General features: G+C 52.6%; 1 protein-coding gene across 7 annotated transcripts in view; it reads left to right on the top strand.

Moving 5' to 3' along the window:
* TTC13 (tetratricopeptide repeat domain 13) overlaps window positions 1-14,211 on the top strand; it is a 41,270-nt gene extending 27,059 nt beyond the window's left edge. For 3 of the 7 annotated variants that reach the window (XM_005856367.2, XM_005856365.2, XM_005856368.2), the window contains 11 exons: window positions 1,095-1,225; window positions 2,534-2,666; window positions 3,949-4,041; window positions 5,189-5,272; window positions 5,972-6,056; window positions 7,304-7,413; window positions 9,143-9,278; window positions 10,320-10,399; window positions 11,747-11,825; window positions 11,959-12,038; window positions 13,339-14,211. In XM_005856367.2, coding sequence (XP_005856429.1) covers window positions 1,095-1,225; window positions 2,534-2,666; window positions 3,949-4,041; window positions 5,189-5,272; window positions 5,972-6,056; window positions 7,304-7,413; window positions 9,143-9,278; window positions 10,320-10,399; window positions 11,747-11,825; window positions 11,959-12,038; window positions 13,339-13,453 — 1,126 coding nt within the window. In that variant the 3' untranslated portion in view covers window positions 13,454-14,211. The remainder of the gene's footprint in view (window positions 1-1,094; window positions 1,226-2,533; window positions 2,667-3,948; window positions 4,042-5,188; window positions 5,273-5,971; window positions 6,057-7,303; window positions 7,414-9,142; window positions 9,279-10,319; window positions 10,400-11,746; window positions 11,826-11,958; window positions 12,039-13,338) is intronic. The other 4 variants (XM_005856364.2, XM_005856366.2, XM_014535849.1 and 1 more) reach the window with 3 other exon arrangements.
* Window positions 14,212-19,371: the final 5,160 nt, after the last annotated feature.

A 19,371-nucleotide genomic window follows, 5' to 3' on the forward strand; every position in this document is an offset into this window, starting at 1 on the left:
CATGGCTTGGCTGCCTCCTGCACGCCCCACACTGGGGATCCAGCCCGCAACCCGGGTATGTGCCCTGACCGGGTATCAAACCGTGACCTCCTGGTTCATGGGTCGACGCTCAACCTCTCAGCTGCACCAGCCGGGCTTCTTTAGGTTATAAAGTACCATGAAACTTCCCTCTGGATATCGTCATTTCTTCTAGTCAGATCTTCCCTGCTAATCGTGGGCAGTCGTCCACCTTCAGATGTGCTTGGACTGACTGGCAGCCTTTGATACGCATTATTCTTCTGCTGTGTTACTTTTAAAACAAATTACTTAACATACTGAGGGTCTGAAATCCCACTACTGGCCAACGACTGCTGCCATAGGGCAAAGCGGAGATGCCGTAGAGCTCTCCCGTCACAGCACTGTTAGATCTAGAATAGATACTGATTCCTGGGAGGCCACAGTGTCTTAAAAATTAAGGAAATTCCGTAAAGATCAACCCTCTCACTCTCTAAAAAGAAAGAAGGGGGTCCAAACTGGAATGGCGAATGCTCAGCACGTTTGCAAGGAAGGTGTCCCAGAGGGGAGCGTATCTAACAGCTGCGGTGGTAGGATGCTGGAGGCAGCCCAGCCCTGTGGCTCACAGGTTGAGCGTCAACCCAGGAACCAAGAGGTTACCGGTTCAATTCCCGGTCAGGGCACATCCCAGTGTTGGGGGCTCGATCCTAGTAGGGGCATGCAGGAGGCAGCCTATCGATGATGTTTCTATCTCTCTATTCCTCTCACTTCTCTCTAAAGATCAATAAAAACATATTTTTAAAAAAAAGCATGCTGGAGGCACAGGCAGGAGGGCTTGGCTGAACTGGAAAGGGCTGCACTGATCCCACATGGGAGGCTTTCTCCAGAAGCAGATGCAGATCCTGCCGAGGAAGAACTCGGTGCCTATTCGGGCCCAGCATCCCACAGAATCGGATCGTTAATGTGAGAATCGGCAGCAACCGCGTGGCCATCGGCTTCCTGATTGGTTTTCGGTGGAGGCGGCGACTGCTCTTCCGGGGAAATCGGTGACCGGATGCCCGTTGTAAAAGTCCTTATCGTGTCCGACCTGTTTCTTCCAGAGACGTGTTGCATCAGAACTTTGAGAGCTACAAGCCGGAGGTACAAGAGCTGATCTGCGTAGCGGATCGTCTGGGGTCACTGATGCAGTACGAAACGCCTGGTTTCCTGCCCAACAAGAGAATACACAGAGGTACGTGAAAGGCTCCGAAAATGGAGCTGTTTCAGACAAAGGAGCCAGGATTGCTAAACCGCGCTGTGCTTTAAGAAACCATTTGCCGTGCTTCCTCAGCATCTCCACCTGATCATCACAGCAACGTGTGGATTCATTCATCTGCATCCCGAAGAAAGACTGCCTCCTGCCCTGGCTCCGTGCGGTTGCCATGGTGTGGACGTAAACATAGGCCGTAGGGCGGTCCGAGGCCTGCGGGGCAGGCGGCTCCCCCGTCCCCCGGGGCGGCTTCCTTCCTGGAGGCCTCCGGGTGCTTTGGGAGGGAGCCGAGGGGAGGGGACACCTTTGGGGTATCTCTGGTCCCCTCTGAAAGGTTGAGTTTTGGCAGGGCCGTCACGATTACAGTGTGCATCCGGTCTTGTTAAATCTCCACACTTGTGATTCTTTCTTTACACATTGACCCTTGAACAATGCATTTTTTTTTAAATATATTTTGATTTTTTACAGAGAGGAAGGGAGAGAGATAGAGAGTTAGAAACATCGATCAGCTGCCTCCTGCACATCTCCCACTGGGGATGTGCCCGCAACCCAGGTACATGCCCTTGACTGGAATCGAACCTGGGACCTTTCAGTCCGCAGGCCGACGCTCTATCCACTGAGCCAAACCGGTTTCGGCAACAATGCATTTTTGACCTGCAGGTCCCACTCGTGCGTGGATATTTTCAGTGCATCTGTGGAAGCTCATAGAGATTTCCGCTATCCCAAAGCAGTCAGATTGCTGGCTCCTCCCTGTCAGTGCACGAACCCTGACACCTGCAGATACGCCTGACCTTTCCCACACGGGCTTTCCCCGTGTCATGTCTGCTGTTATGGACAGGTGCTGCCCCCACCGTGCATCGCCTAAGACAGTACTGATGTGGGTGCTGGCAGACAGTTGTCTTGCCAACAGACGATGTAAACATAACAGCATATACAGCACAGAACTGTGGAGGCAGTTTCTCTTCTTAGGATTTAATAACATTTTTATTTCTCAAGTTTACTGTATCCTAAGAATAGAGTACACAATATACATCACAGATGAAATATGTGTTGGTCGACTGTTTATGTAATCAGGACTGTTTATGTAATCAGGAAGGCTTCTGGCCAACAGTAGGCTATTGGCAGTTAGTTTGGGGGAATCAGAGTGGTCCCCGGGTTTCCAGCTGTGCAGGTGGCCAGTGCCCCAACCCAGTGTTCAAGGGTCCGCTGTTACCGACTGGAGTTACCCCTGAGACGCGAGCTCAGGCCGCAGCTGTCCTGGCCGCCGCTCCCTCACGGTTTCTTCCGCAGCCATGGGCCTGGCCGCCCTGGAGGTCATGCAGGCCGTGCAGCGGACCTGGACCAGCTCGAAGGTGCGCATGAACGGGAAGACGCGGCTGATGCAGTGGAGGGACATGTTCGACATCGCGGTGAAGTGGAGACGGTAACTAGCATTTGCGTGACAGAGACAAGATCTCCTCGGCCTGCGGACCGCAGGGTCCCGGGTTTGATTCCTGTCAAGGGCACGTACCACATCGCGGTGAAGTGGAGACGGTAACTAGCATTTGCATGACAGAGACGAGGTCTCCTCGCCCTGGCCGGTTCCGCTCAGTGGATAGAGCCTCGGCCTGCGGACCGAAGGGTCCCGGGTTTGATTCCTGTCAAGGGCATGTACCTCGGTTGCAGGCTCCTCCCCGGCCCGGGCCCTGGTCAGGGCTCAGGAATGAGGCAACCACTCATTGTGTGTCTCTCACGTCGATATTTCTGTCTTTCCCTCTCCCTTCCACTCTCTCTAAAAATCAATGGAAAAAATATCCTCGGGTGAGGATTAAAAAAAAAAGTCTCCTCAACAGATTTCACGTTCTGTTTTATTTCCTAACAAGAAGCCTCATACACTGGAATGAGGCAACCACTCATTGTGTCTCTCTCACGTTGATATTTCTGTCTTTCCCTCTCCCTTCCACTCTCTCTAAAAATCAATGGAAAAAATATCCTCGGGTGAGGATTAAAAAAAAAAGTCTCCTCAACAGATTTCACGTTCTGTTTTATTTCCTAACAAGAAGCCTCATACACTATATTATCCTCTCTAAATTTGTCAAGTATTTCTGGCATCATTATTCTTTGAAATACACTCATTTACTATTTACAAAATAGGAGTTATCATGATTCCACATACATTTTTTTAAAAAGTATTTTAGAAAAAGCAATCTTTATTTTTTTTAAAGAAAAAATATGTTTTTATTTATTTTAGAGAGAGAGGAAGGGAGAGGGAGAGAGAGGAACATTGATCGGTTACCTCCCTTGCCCCCGTCGGGATGGCGCCCACAGCCTGGGCGTGTGCCCTGACTGGGAACAGAAGCGGCCCCTTTTGGTGCGTGGGAAGGCGCTCAGCCAGCTGAGCCGCACCGGCCAGAAGAGCAGTCATTTCGAAAGAGCGTGCGCCTGTGGCCTTTGCATGGACTTCGGCCCGCGTCTCTATAGCTGCCGTGTGTGCCGGGGTGCCCAGCTCCGGCGTGGGTCACAGATGATACTCACTTTCATGAGAAAATGCCGCCCTATTCAAAGCCTGTCCTGACTTCCTCCGTGGCCGTCGGGACAGCTGGTTGGAGTTTGGTCTGTGCCATCGCTTTCTGCCCGCTTGTGCAAAGACAGTGTTTTATTGTTAACGCGTTGGAACCTTTCTGGGCTGTGGAAGGCCTTCGTCTCTAACAAGTTCTGTTTTACAGGATTGCGGACCCAGACCAGCCGGTGCTGTGGTTAGATCAGATGCCGGCCCGCAGTCTGAGCAGAGGTTTCAACAACCACATCAATTTAATCAGGTAGGACCCCCCCGTGCATCTTCTCTGTCTTCATCGGAGTTTATTCTCAATCGTGGGCCTGGAGACCATGAGAGGCCCATGGCTCCTTTCCTGGTGACCTGGACGAGGGCCCGCACAGACCCGCTCTGCCGTGCAGAGTCCTGGCTGCAGCCTCGCAGCTGGTCCCGCTGCTGGAGGAAGCGCGGTCCCTGGGAGGCAGGGGAGTGGTTAGGAAGCTGTGTGATGGTCAGGTGAACAGGTACCCAGGCCTGGAAGCTGTGCAGAGTGAGTTGGAGGGGAGAGAGGATGCCGCTAAGGTAGGATGAGGAGCGCTGGTGGGGGGTGGACACGGAAGAGCATGGGACCACAGGGAGATGTCCTGTCTGGCTCAGGTGTGTGGGTGTCCCAGGAGGCCAGGTAGCGACAGGACACAAAGGGGGTGGGCATAGAGCTGGGAGAGTGTCGATGAGTGGGTTCCTGTTGGACTGTTAGGAACTCGAGGTTTGGGGAGTCTGGGGAGCAGTTGGGTGTGTGCATGTCGCACACACGTAGGCTGTGTCCATTTTCTTGTACATGTGCATGCCAGTCAGGTGTGTACATGTTGGACATGTACGTCAGTCCAATGTATACGTGACACCAATCGGGTGTATACATTTTCTGGTCCATGTACATGTCTGTGGAGTGTGCACATCACCGTGTGGCTGTGCATGGAGTTCTTGGGGTTTTAAGATTGGGGGTGGGGTTGGGGGTGGGCGTAGAAATGTGAGAGAAATCCTTTAGGGCGGGTAGTGGGGATGGTGGGCTGCCTGCGGGTGGACATCAGGCAGCAGCAGCAGCAGCGCTGTCAGGAGAATGGGGAGAAGGCGTGTCGCTGGGAAAGTGCAGGGGTCCTGGGAAGGGAAGTGGCACAGACGTCTGAGCCTCGTTAGTCCTTGAGGACCTTCCTTCCACTCGGGCATCTCCAGGGCGGCACCTCCCCCAGAACCGGCTGCACGAGCCGACGAGCAGTCCTTGCTGCTCCGTGCATTGGTTGCAAACGGGTGAATTTCCTGTAGGTGTGGCTACCTCATCCTATTCGCTTTCCTATTGTTCTTTTGAATTAACTTGGAAATCCGATGTTGTTCGGCATCTATTCCTTTGTAAAAATTCTTTATTGTTTTTCTTACAGGGGGCAGGTGATAAACATGAGATACCTGGAGTATTTTGAGAAAATTCTTCATTTTATTAAAGACAGAATTCTTATTTATCACGGGTAATCCTTTACATTCTTTTTCCTAGTGATGGATTGATTTCACGTCTTTGTTATGTTTATGAAACTTGAAAACAGCCTATTGACGGAGTAAACAAAGTGTGTTAAATGTTTACATCGTGTTCGGAATCATAAAGCCTTTCATAGTGACTTGTCAACCTGCTTCTTCATAACTTAACAGACTCCATGGACCTCAATGTTGTGGCTTTCCTAGTCTCTTCTCAAAGGCAGGATGCTCCTCTGGCATCCTTTATAAGGGACTCCAGTCTTAGTATCCATTCTTCTCACCGGGGAGGGAGGGAGATGTAAAGACATAGTTTAACAGTGAACAGAACACTGGAGAAAAAAAATTCTGAATGAGTCATTATCACCAAGTAAATATAAAATTGATATAAAAACCTAGCAGGGAAATAAAAAATTAATAAAAAACAACAACACCAACCTAGCAGGTACTTCTGTGTGAGCAAAGAAAAAGCATTTGCTTCTAACTTCAGAGTTGGAATCGGCGAATGAGGTTTCATGGCCACACAGGGTGCTCGTCCAATCTGCTTCTCCGTTTCCTTCATTCTCCTCTGTGGGCCAAACGTGTTGGGATTAACCCTTCCCATTACTTAGAAACTTTCGCTGTGGCCCAGCGAGAGGTAACCGCACAATTACTACGTTTCTGTGTTGATTTTAGTCCCATCTCTCTCTCTCTTTTAGTGCCAATAACCCCAAAGGCTTGTTGGAGGTGAGAGAAGCCCTGGAGAAGGTACACAAAGTGGAAGACCTTCTTCCGATCATGAAGGTAAGTCTTGGAGTCGCTAAACGCCACGTGTATTAATATTACGCTGCCAGTGTCGTCAGGTTTATAAAGTGCGCTGCCCGAAAACCCTCGCATACCCACGCTGCGTAATAACCAAAATAAAGTGAAACGCAGGCATCGCACTCAGGCATAGAAGCAAGTCTGTGAGGAAGCAGTCGATGTGGGAGACAGAAGGAACCTTAAAAAATACACGCAGGTGAATCCTGCTTCAAGCATGTGGTGACTCGGGTCTCATGAGCGACGCTGCCACGGGTGACAAGGTTCTCTGAAACGGTAAACCACACTCCAGAAAGTTCCAGACAGTACATGGTACACCGCTTCCTCAGTGTATGTGCTGCTGGCAATCCTGGAAAATTCCCTGCATGTTAAAACTAACAAGCATTTAGTGTGTAAGCGTAACGGGAGTCCCAGGCCTCGGTCATTACTAAGTTATAACTGGGTTCTCGTCTACGGGAAAGTCCAGAGGGGCATCGGGTAGTCTTGGCTCCCACCCACCTTATCGCTGTGGCCACCAAACGCCCTGTGAATTCCCCAAATGCGCCCCCAGAGGGCGGAACGGCTCCACCAGGGCTGCTGGGATGCACCACTCAGAACACTGGCCGCCTCTGCCTGTAACCTCTAGTTCCGGGGGGTGTTCTAGGCAGGACACACAGTCAGCTTAGGGAGGTTTTAATATGTCAGACGTGTGTCGGCTTAAAGAGGAAGCGTGCTGGGCGCAGTGGCTCAGTGCAGCCGACAGGGAGCAGCTGGTGGGATCCCTGGAACATCCTGGCCCGTGAGCTGCCGAGTCGGTGTGGGTCCAAGTTTCCCGTTGCAAATGTCACTGGGAACACTTTCCAGAACAATCAGATGCGCTCGGGAGGCGCACAGCACGGGTACGGTGTTGCTCTGAGTTCAGGTGTCGGTGCAGCTCTTCCGATCAGAGTTGCTGCTGATGACGAGCATAGAAGCCACCCAAACCCAAAGCAGCTCCAGGAGTGAGCGGTGCCCTGACTGGTCCCAGAGCCGGGAGCCTGCAGTTCTCTGTGGCCTCGTGGGGGCCCTGCGGGGTGCGAGCTGGGCCCAGAGTCTGTGCTGGGGCCTGTGCTCCGTCACTGCTGGCTGGTCTGTGCCTCCGGGACCTCTGTGACCTCCTGGGACCACGGGCGTCGAGTCCGCCCCGCATAGCGGCAGATGGGGGTTGACAGTGACTTGTACACGAGTAACGTGAACTTTCTTTCCCCCGAAAGCAGTTCAATACTAAGACGAAGGATGGGTTCACGGTGAACACCAAGGTCCCCAGCCTCAAGGACCAAGGGAAGGAGTACGATGGCTTCACCATCACCATCACCGGCGACAAGTACGTGCTCGGCCGGGTGGGGCCGACACCGGTGCAGAGGGGGCTGTGCTCTGTGCCAGTTGCCATGGAGACTCTGCAGCAGGGCTGTCCCTGTCCCCTGACACGAAACAAGGCCACGTGTGGCCATAACCAGTCATCTTTTCACATGACAGCCATAGTGTTAACACGGCAGATGACTCCTCACTGTGCTGGTGTAACAGCCTTCTAGGTGTTGAGGGTGATGTCTCAGGTGGCAGTGCCCCTCTGGGCTCTGGAAGTTCTTTGTGGGGAAGGCTTTCACTAATAAGACGAACAGAGCTGAGAGACTGGCAGATGGAAGGCCATTGCAAGTTCTTCTAATACAGGTGTTAATGTATTACAAGAACAGCGTCTGGTGTACAACATGTAGAATACACAGATAAAAATAAAAAAATAGAATACGCAGATAAGCACAGATTAACAAATGAAAACCCTGAAGTTCTTTTCTTTAGAAACCGATTATGTTGTGCATATTGCTTTACTGTCCTCACCATTGCTTTATAGCATGTCCCATGTCCTGAGCATGTGTAATAATTGCTTAGTGTTCCGTTTTATGGAAGTTGACGTTTCCCCCACTACTTTTTTTTGTTATTGACCATTTAGGGGGTGTCCTATTTTTTCACTCTCAGTAGCCCCTCAGGGGGCGTTTTTATTAACTACTAGAGGCCCGGTGCACAGACTTGAGCACACTGAAAGGAAATTAATTAAAAGGTGGCCAGCCAGGCGGGACTGGGCGAGACGGGCCGGACATCCCCTAGAGCCACCCTCCCTCGGTCCCTCCCCGGCCGGCCTCACCTGGGGTGTGCTGGGGCTCAAAGGGCATCTGCGGAGTGAGCGGGGTCCCTCAGGCAAGTGGAGTCCCTTGACCTGGCCTGTGGGGAACGGGCCGAAACCAGCTCTCCAACATCCCCCAAGGGGTCCCGGAGTGCGAGAGGGCACTCTGCAAAGTTGCTGTCCCTCAGCAGCTCCTGCGTTGAGTATCTGCCCCCTGGTGCTCAGTGCATGTCATACCCGTCCGCCGGTCAGCTGGCCGCTTAGCCTTTTATGTATATAGATTCTAAAATCCAGACTTCACCCTCGGCCTCATGTCCCTGGAATAGCAGTCTCAGATCCTAGTAGTTCGTGCCTCACTTCTGCCCCCTCCCTCAAACACCTGCGGCGTCAAATGACATCCTCCCAGACCTGGCCTGGAGCTGCACCTGCAGCAGAGGCTTAACGAAAGGAGAGGAAACTGGTGTCCTAGAGCTTTCTGAGTCCCTGCGCCCTGGTCACACCAGGGTGGGCGTTTCTGGGCGTTTAAACGCACTCTCTGCCCCAAGTAGCCGTTTCCCCCTGGTATTCGCTTAAGCTCCTAGAATAAGTGCATGTGGTTAGACCCAGCAACTTCCGGATTGTGAGAAAACGGCATCCCATGGCCCATCCCTCACCCGTGTGGTCAAAAAGGTGGGGTGGCCCATCCGTCATCCGTGTGGTCAGAAAGGTGGGGTGGCCCATCCCTCACCCGTGTGGTCAAAAAGGTGGGGTGGCCCATCCGTCATCCGTGTGGTCAGAAAGGTGGGGTGGCCCATCCCTCACCCGTGTGGTTGGAAGGCGTGGTCCGCTCTCCGCGTGGCCTGTGCCACGTCAGCGTGCCATTTGCTTCCTTTCCGACTCTCTGTTTGGCTCTGGGTTGTAGCGCCCAGGCCTCTGACTCGCGTTCTTGTATTTTTAGGGTCGGCAACATACTATTTTCTGTGGAAACTCAGACCACAGAAGAAAGGACGCAGTTATATCACGCGGAAATCGACGCCCTCTATAAAGACCTGACAGCAAAGGGGAAAGTGCTCATTCTCTCGTCGGAGTTCGGGGTGGGTGTGTGTGTCCCTCTCGTCCACGCTGCCCGCGCTTCTCTGTAAACGTTAAGCCTCTGCCCTCTCATTGGGATCATGCATTTTATGCTTGAAACCAGCTTTCACGGTCCTGTACGTATTTTAGATGTGCTTATCAAGACGGTCCCCATATTTAGTAACTGCAGTCACTGGGGAGGGGGAAATGAATGTATATTTACTAAATTATCATACATTTGGGCTTTGTCACGATTGAAATGAACAATGTGGCCCCTGATGAAAGTGACCTTTTCTGGTCTGTGACCTTGTCCCTCCATTGCCCACCCCAACGCAAGGGGGGCTCCCCGGAGGCAGGATCTGGCCTGTCCCCTGGATGTCTGCGCTGTCCCTGGGCCGAGAGTCTGAGGACTCCACGTCCTGGAACAGGTGCCCGTGGCCCCGCGAAGGCACCTTCTTTCTCTCGCAGTTTTAATCAATTACTTATAATGAAGCATCTAAGTTTTATACATAATTAAGCATATTTACCACCTAAATCTCTGTGCAGAGGGGGCTTACCAGAATCTTTTGAGGTAGGGAGGCTTGTCAAGAGCATAATCGATACTAATAAGAGCTTTATTTTCATCTCGATGTATATTCTGACCTTGCAAATAGCATTGAAGGAGGTAGGGATTTGTATGCTTATCAGAAACGTTTGCAGTTGTAAAAACAGCTGGGAAGGTAGGCTCTAGACTGGACTGTGCACCCTTTTGTTAGCAAAACTACAGGAGAGCACCCGGTGTCAGGAGTGGGAGCAGCTGTGGGGGAGGAATGGCCTACGGGGACACCAGGTGTCAGGAGTGGGAGCAGGCTGCGGGGGAGGAGTGGCCTACGGGGACACCCGGTGTCAGGAGTGGGAGCAGGCTGCGGGGGAGGAATGGCCTACGGGGACACCAGGTGTCAGGAGTGGGAGCAGGCTGCGGGGGAGGAGTGAGATGACCCTGTTCCCAGTGTGTTCTGTCACCTGATAAAGACTCAGTCTGTCATTGGTGTGTAAGCTCATGGGCATGTGTCTTTTTTTCCTAGGAGGCTGACGCTGTTTGCAACTTAATCTTATCCTTAGTTTATTACTTTTATAATTTAATGCCACTCTCTCGAGGATCCAGGTGAGTGCTGTCCTATACTTTAAAAGGTTTCACATGGAAAAACATGTTCTTTTTTTTTGCTTACACTTCCCTCTGTGGGTGTGGGTACAGAAGTAGCCCCAGTCAAAGACCAGAAACCTGCCTTTTGGTTTTTTCAAAGTCCACCCCCACATTATGTCCTTGATCTACCACATCATCAAAAATAATTACGCGAGAGTTCTGATGTTGTGTCCTTGAGTGCTATGGCTCGGGGCTCATTCGTTCCACGAAGGTGTATTGAAGGCCTACTGTGTGCAGGCTTCGTGCTCCTTGTACCTTAATTTTCATATTCGCCCACACTGTTACCCCACCCTCGTCTCTCTCCCCCAAATTTTGGCCATTAATTGACCTGTAGCCCTAATGTTTTATACTTTTGAGCCACCCACCATTCTGTACTGTTTTTACCATGTGAATAAATTCTGGCTCATGAACCCTTCAGGGGTTTAGATGTCGGTAACAAGGGAGGTGTCTGTAGGGTGCCCAGTGCTGCGTGCATATCACTGGCATGTGCTGTTGTTGGCACCTGTCTGTAGGGTGCCCGGGCCAGGCCCCATCCTGCCTCGTCCCCTCCCTCCCTCTCTGCCCTGCGGAACCTCTGAGGGTCCTGCCCCCACCACCTCCCACCTTTCCTCGCATCCTCAAGTCCCCACGGGCAGCTCCCTCCTGCTGTGCCAGCCCAGGCCCTGCCGCCTCCTCCGCCTCCTCCCTGGTAGGGGAGCCCCGGACGACTCCTGTCCCAGGGGCCCACTCACCCCGCTTAGTTATCTGCGTCCTGGGCCACCTGGGTCGGCTGACGCGGGCACACGCTCGGGCGTCACAGAGATGCGAGAATCAGGAGGGAGTGTGTTCGGTGCCAGGAAGGAGACGGACACAACATATCGCTTTTCAAACCCGCTGGTGGCACTGGAGAGCGTGTTCTGTTTTTCTTCTCTGAAGGCCAGTTTTTAATGCTTAAGCGATAGGATTAACCTGGATCTACCAAGTATATTGTCAATACGCATGTGACAGCCAAGCCACATGAAGCTGTTAAATATAAACAGACATATTTTCTAATCCATTGTCCCCAGGAATCAGAAACCTAACGGGGAAGAAGCGTCCTAATTAAAAGAAGGCTTCTATTCCTCAGAAAAAGAATATTCTCGGTCACATTGACCCTTGCATTTTACATCGTAGATCCTTTTGTAGTAGTAAGTTAGTCTGTACCTTTTAAAACAAATGAAAGCAATCTTACGTTTAATGTTCAGAGGATTCTTAAGAGAAAGAAAATGTCATCTCTTACGACGGGAAGCCTGGTGAGCTGGGGAACTGACCTGTGCTTCGTTTAAACAGTGTGATTGCGTACTCGGTGATCGTGGGGGCGCTGATGGCCAGCGGCAAGGAAGTGGCCGGGAAGATCCCCAAGGGCAAGGTAGGCGGCGGGCCCGGGGCGGATGGCCGTTCCAGCCGGGCTGGGGGTTGTGAAGACCCGTGAGGGGACCAGGTGTCCCAGGGAGAGCCGCGCCTCATGTCTCACCCCCTCCCTAACGCTCCTTCTCTCTCAGCTGGTGGACTTTGAAGCCATGACAGCCCCTGGTTCCGAGGCCTTCAGCAAAGTAGCCAAAAGCTGGATGAACTTGAAAAGGTCAGTCCTCTCGGGGTTCGCAGAAGGTGTTGAGCTGACGGGAGAGACGGGGCCGTCACTCCCGGGGCTGTGCCTCTGAGGGGTTGGGACTCGCTCGATTCCCCGAGTTCCTCTCACACAGTGAGCGTGCAGGGCAGGTGGTCTGCGGTCCTGTAAGACCCCTTCAGGGGCGAGTGTGTGGATGACAATAATGAATACAGACGCTGTGAAGGAAGTTACAAACGTCTTTATTTATTTTTATTTAATATATTTTATTAATTTTTTAGAGAGGAAGGGAGAAAGATAAAGAGTTAGAAACATCGATCAGCTGCCTCCTGCACATCTCCCACTGGGGATGTGCCCGCAACCCAGGTACATGCCCTTAACCGGAATCGAACCTGGGACCTTTCAGTCCGCAGGCCGACGCTCTATCCACTGAGCCAAACCGGTTTCAGCACAAACGTCTTTATTATTTGTGTAACCAGACAGCCAGCTCTCCGGTTCCGTGCTCAGAAGCGAGTGGACACTGAGCTGATCCCATGCAGGCCGAGTCCCCATGCAGCCGTGGCCCGTGCAGCGGCGCTTGCACGGCTCTCGGTTCTGAGCAGATGGGCGTTGTCCTCACTGAGGCAACACGCGTGTGCGTCAGTGAACACTGCCGGACGCCACGCAATCGGCCGCCTCTGCCCCTCCTGGCTCTGCTCTGCAAAAGCCGCAGGGGAGTGGGTTTGGGAGGAAACTGCTCGCAGATGCCTCGACCGTCAGCAAAGATTAAACCAGCTCCCTCTGGCCACACTCACCCTGCTCCTTCTCCACGTTTTCCCATGGTAACCTCCACGTGGCGCCTTGCACATCTACAGGCCACGGCGGCCACGCTGCCAGCCGGGCCATGGTCCCGGCTGTGAGACGGAGCCCCTGTCTGCGGGAGGGACACTCTGGTTCCGTCTGCGCATCCCGTTAGCCTTGCCACGCGTGTCTAGCGGCCCCACGTTCTTCCGGGATACCCTTGTTTCGGGTTTCCTGCTCCACCCAGGTGCCCGCCCGTGGGACGTGTGCACCTCACGGTCATGTGCAAATCAGAGTTTTAATATTTTTCCCCAAAGACTCTGATTGAACTGAGCAGCTCATTGCATGAGCCTTCTGGTGCCTCGGTGCCTAGGAGGGTGTGTTCCGCTCCCAGCTCCGTGTTTTTGTAATAACTGTCACTACATCTGTGGGCTGTTGGAAAGTGGGTGTCACAGTAGGAAGGAAGATAGCATACGCTCTGCCTTTTTTGTAAAATTGTGTGACTTCACACCCCTCCTGTGTTTTTCCTCTTCAGCATTTCGCCTGCTTACAAGGCCCTGCCCTCCGTGTCGGAGACGTTCCCCACGCTGCGGTCCATGATCGAGGTGCTGAACGCCGACTCCTCGCCGCGCTGCCTGCAGCAGCTCTAGCCGCGCTGCGGGGTTGACACAGTAAAGGGCGGACTCGTGCTTCTTAAGTTATTTTTTAAAACGTGGAATTACAAAGAAATTAGGTCCTTTATTACTTTTGATACCAATTTTTGATAGGAATTGAATACTTGAAATCGTTCTCTTTACTTTCGGAACCAGAACAGAAATCATGAGAGGATTTGGGGGAGGGAAGGCGAGTGTACTAGCCAGTGGCTTGCTGGCTTCCACTTAAAAGTCCTACAGCTCCTCCCTTACAGCAAAAACGTTTACTTCACAACCAAAAACTAATAATGAAAAGGAACAGAACCAGCTGCAGCAGGAGTGTTTGCCTCCCTGTCCAAGTCTGCGTTTTCCCAAAGTTTTTTTTTTTTTAATGCACATCGTGCCGGGCGTCTGGCTCCGACTCCCGTGACCTCACGTGCCGGCTCTCCCTGGGGCTTCCTTGGGGGTGCCGGCCATCAGCGCCTGCACGGAGCCCGCAGCCGGGAGCTCGGCTTTGAATGGTGCGGGCGGTTCTTGCCAGCGACCGAAACACTGAATTATCGAACCATGTTTTTTTTTTTTTCCTCTTTGTTGGGAAAAATAAACAGGGCTGATTTCTCTGAATCACTGGTGTTAGACACTGGATCATGTATGCTTTTATTTTGTGAACGAGTTTCACTTCAGGCATAAGAGCATTCAGAAAAGTACTGATGATTTTTTGCAGACAGGGTACATGACCGTGAGTGAAATGGGCTCATTAAACTTGCCATTTCCAACTCGTCTTCCTTTTCTTGATTTTGGTTGAAGAGCGAGCCTCTTCCCTGCATTCTGTTACTAGTGTCTGTGTTGGCTGCGCTCATGGTAGACAGGTGTCGCAGGGAGTCCTGACTGTCCAAGGTCACCAGCTGTTGAAGGGGGAGGGGGCCCAGATTCCAGCTGGTCCTCTCTGACCCCAGGGCCTGCCCACCGTCGTCTATGGACCCACGGCTCCATTCTCAGGTGCTTAGACTCAGAGGAAACTTAGCGCCGTCCACGGGAGCCTCTGTGTGTCTGTCCGTGTCTTGCGCTCAAGTCCTGACCCAGCGAGTCTGTCCATCTGGTCTGTGCCCCTGAGGCCTGGAAGCCCAGAGGGCCGCCTCCCCTGCTCTGCAGGACGCAAAGCACGAAGTTAGAGAGAACGGGGAGGAACATTTTTTGTTTTGTTTTTACTTTTTCCTCTTTTTGCTTTTTACCTCCAAGTCAAATCCTTCCATTTTATCCAGGACTTTTCCTCACTTTATCACCAGCCCTTTGAGCTTTTAAATCCCGAGAGACCCCTCTGTCACTTGGTGAAATGGTCCGAGTAAGTGAGCTGCCTTTCTCAGAGATGACACTTTCTAAACCCCGTTTGCATGTCTGAGGCTCCTCCCCTTCCCTTTCTCTGCTTCGCCTCGTGTCCTCGGAGTCCCCAGCAACCTCACGGACAGCGGGTTAGAAATCACGAGAGGCAGGACAGCGGGTTCATGAAAGAGCAAGTCTGGAAGGTCCGTGCGTGAGAATCACATCTGTAGCCCCAAACATCTGCAGCCCCCACCTCGGGTGTGGCCGCCCTACGCCAGGATGTTCTAGAAACCGCTAGGATGCTCTAGAAACCGCTAGGATGCTCTAGAACCGCTAGGATGCTCTGGGAGCCGCCAGGATGCTCTAGAAACCGCTAGGATGCTCTGGAAGCCGAGCAGGGTTCTTGTTTAGACCCCAGGACCAGGAAACAGGATTACCATTGAGTGCTAACCCGAGTTAGGCAACAGCCACCGAGCCTGGGGCTTCTGCCTCTGCCAAGGGGCTTGAATCACTGCACTTTACAGGAGCCATCCTCTGGTTTAAATTAGTCTGGAAAATTACCCGGCCTCCGCCGCTGGGAGGAAAATTCCACTTGTGCTCCGGGTCCAGGGCCTACACATGTCAGCTGTGACGACAGCGTGCGCCCCGCCCCGTAAGTGCAAGCCGGGGCCCTGGTGACCCCTTGCAAGTGGATCTGCTTGCCTCGTGCCCCTGGGCAGCTCTCGTATGAAGTATGGACTTGCTTCCTAGCAAGAGTTCTATCCAGTAAAGAGCCTCTGGACCCAGATTCAAGAAGCTTCCAGCCCTGTCAGTGTGGCTCAGGGGTTGAGCTTCGGCCCATGAACCAGGAGGTCACGGTTCAATCGGGGCACATGCCTGGGTTTCGGGTTTGATCCCCAGTAGGGGGTGTGCAGGAGGCAGGTGATCAGTGATTCTCTCTCATCATTGATGTTTCTCCTTCTCCCTTCCAGTCTGAAATCAATACAAATATTTTTTTTAAAAAAATGCCATCAGAGGACAGAAGGGCCCTGTTTTGAGCCTTGTGTGGCTTTGCCCAGAAAGGCGATTCTGTTCCTTAGACATGAGGGTGCCGCGCCCCTGTTCCGACTTGGTGACTGACCATGGTTGACTCCGTGACAGTTCTCCCTACAATCGGAAAAATACCCGAACCCCTTAAAACATTCAACGACGTTTCTGCCAAGAGTAAGTCTGTCAGATCATCTTGTCTTTCCCTTCCTCCTTGTCTCGGTCATGAACTCAGCCCTCCAACCACACCATGTACCCGCTGGTTTCCACATCAACCGGGTTCGCCTGGCTGGTGTGGCCCAATGGATAGAGCATCAGCCTGCAGACTGAAGGGTCACGGGTCCCATTCTGGTCAAGGGCATGTGCCTCAGTTGCAGGCTCGATCCCTGGCCCTGGCCGGAGCACATGTGTCTCTCTCACATTGCTGTTTCTGTCTCTCTGTCTCTCCCCCTCTTTTTCCACTCTAAAAATCAATGGGGAAATATCCTCAGGTGAGGGGATTAACCGCAACAAAAATATAAGCCAGGCTCACTCCCGCCCCCCGCCCATCCTCTCTGGGGGTGGGAGTGGAGCGCAGAGCCCAGGCAGGGCCGCATCTGGAATAACCAGTAACAGATGCCGGCTGAGTCATCGTCCTCGGGCCTGCCTGCATCCAAGCAGAAAGCGTCTATAAGGAAGGCAGCCTCATCCGCCAGCACACGCACTGCCCGGCCCGTCACCAAGAGGCGGCTCCCCGAGACGATCATCGCTTGCCACGGTGCCCGGGGTTTCACGCTCAGTTTCCAAAACCGGCTGGCACTGTCAGAGCTGGTCGTGGGCTGGGAGAAGCAGGGCCGGGATGCTGGCTCTGTGGTTTTCCTCCGCGGGGCACTGGGCTCGCAACCTGTTTGGGAAAACAGATTCGTTCCCCAGACATCTGTGTGTGTGTGTGTGTGTGTGTGTTTGTGTGTGATTTGATATATTTTTATTGATTTCAGAGAGGAAAGGAGAGGGAGAGGGATGGGAACATCAGTGACGAGAATCCTTGTTCAGCTGCCTCCTGCACACCCCCTACTGGGGATCCTGGGGACCGAGCCGGCAACCAGGGCGTGTGCCCCAACCAGGAATTGAACTGTGACCTCCTGGTTCATAGGTCGATGCTCTACCACCTAGCCACGCGGGCCGGGCCATTCTCCAGACACCTGTACTAACAGCCTACATGACAGGTGGCTGACACTCGGCTGTGTCGTTGGCACGTTGGGATGGGCAGCGGAGAGAGAAGAGGAGCCATGGCCTGATCTTCAACTAGAAGATAACAGTCCTGGGATAGCCATTCATGAGCCCAGGGACGTGAACGTGACATGTGGGTGAACACGTCACATACAGCACACGCAGGGCCAGTGGACGTAGAGTCCGAGGGGTTCGCTGACCCGAGGGAGGGGCTTCCCCAGGCCTCCCCTCTCTCATATGACACCCAAAAGGTTGCAGATGCCATCCCCATCTGTTTTTTTTAATATATATAATATATTTGTACTGATTTTAGAGAGAGGGAGAGAGTGATGGAAATATCCGTGATGAGAGAGAATCATGGATCGGCTGCCTCCTGCACACCCGACACTGGAGGTCGAGCCTGCAACCTGGGCATGTGCCCTGACCAGGAATGGCAGAACGACCGGTCGCTATGATGTGCACTGACCACCAGGGGGCAGATGCTCAACACAGAAGCTGCCCCCAGCTTGCAGGCCCTGACTGGTGGCGGCGGCAGAAGGCAAGGTTGATGAGCAGGTGGCGCCAGGCCAACCAAGGCGGGTGCCAGCGGGGGCCCCCCAGTTGCCCCACAGATCGGCCCTGATCGTCGGCCAGGCCTAGGGACCCTACCCATGCACAAATTCCATGCACTGGGCCTCTAGTAGAGAATAATAATCCCCAAAAGTTCTCATCCTTTTGGCTTCATACATAGTCTTCCACATACTGTGCAATCCAGGCTGTGATCTGGTGGCTGTTCCCAGGATATCATGCTGATAACAGTGTCATGTATTACAGAGCTTGCCACATTCATGACATTCTAAAAATATTTTCTTAGACTTTCTGGGCCAGAAGATGATAAGGCCATTTCACATTTAAAACAGAACTTTGGCCCTTGCCGGTTTGGTTCAGTGGATAGAGCATCAGCCTGCGGACTGAAGGGTCCCAGGTTCGATTCTGGTCAAGGGCACGTGCCCAGGTTGTGGGCTCGATCCCCAGTAGGGGGCGTGCAGGAGGCAGCGGATCAATGATTCTCATCATTGATGTTTCTATCTCTTCCTCTCTGAAATCAATAAAAATATATTAAAAAAACAAAAAAGCCCCAGAACTTTGTAAATTATCTGTACAATTGTGTTCAGAATTATCCACGTGTTACTTTGAAAGCAAAGGAACAGCCAAAATGCCATTTTTTGTTTTAAGAGATGATGCTTAATTCTCATCTGAGACCGGGTTACAGTCTTGTTCAAATCAGCCAGATGTTAAAATAGATAAGAGCTCTGTATAATTTTGAAAAATATATATTTATTAATTTCAGAGAGGAAGGGAGAGGGAGGGGAGAGAGAGAGAGAGAGAAACATCAATGATGAGAGAGAATCATGGATCGGCTGCCTCCTGCACACCCCACACTGGGGATGGAGCCTGCAACCCAGGTATGTACCCTGACCAGTCATCAAACTGTGACCTCCTGGTACATAGGTCAATGCTCAACCAGTGAGTCACGCTGGCCGGGCTCAGTGTAATTTTGATTTTTGAGGTCTGGGCCACATCTCAAAATGACCAACCTGGCCCCGACTGTTGGGGACTGTTGGGGTGTCTCTGCCTAAGTTGGATTCCCACCCCTCTCCAGGTTGTTTGCAAACATCCAGCGGCTGAGTTCTGCTTTCCGAGACTCCAAAATAAATGTCATTTCACTTGTGGCATCAGAGAAAGCAGAGGCCCGGCGGCATCTCGGGGACCTCTCCATCCACAGCGACAAAACACAGGGCAGGTGGCCGGCCCTGCGGGAGGAACTGCCACCTGCAGGGACAGCATTGTGAGCTACCTCCCACTTCATTTTTCTCTTTAGGAGGAGCGGGAACTAGTTTTCTTTTTAAGACCCGGGACACTAGTCCATGTCGTCCCTTCCGCCTCCTCCCTGCCCACTGCCCACCCCTCCTGTGTCAGCGCCCGGCGCCAGGACAACGGCCCAGTGTCCTGGGCTTGAAAAGCAGAACAGCCGGGCCAGCGTGGTCAGTGGCTGAGCGTGGACCTAGGAACCAGGAGGTCACGGTTGGATTCCTGGTCAGGGCACAGGCCCGGGTCGCAGGTCTCCAGTGTGGGGCGAGCAGGAGGCAGCCGATCCATGATTCTCTGTCATCATGGATGTTTCCATCTTTATCCCTCTCCCTTCCTCTCTGAAATCAATTTTAAAAATATTTTGTTAAAGCATCTTTAAAAACAAAAAGCAGAAGACGCTCATCGGGCAAAGGGACCGGGAGGAATAGGCGACGGCTGGGTCCCTGGGTGCCGCTTCCTGGCACATTACTGGGCGGAAAAGTTTCCTTTGTCAAACAGTGGCCACGTGGCGCCATGGCGGCTCCAGGAGC

Source organism: Myotis brandtii, unplaced genomic scaffold (genome assembly GCF_000412655.1).
Source record: "Myotis brandtii unplaced genomic scaffold, ASM41265v1 scaffold1026, whole genome shotgun sequence".
NCBI classification, from domain to species: Eukaryota; Metazoa; Chordata; class Mammalia; order Chiroptera; family Vespertilionidae; genus Myotis; species Myotis brandtii.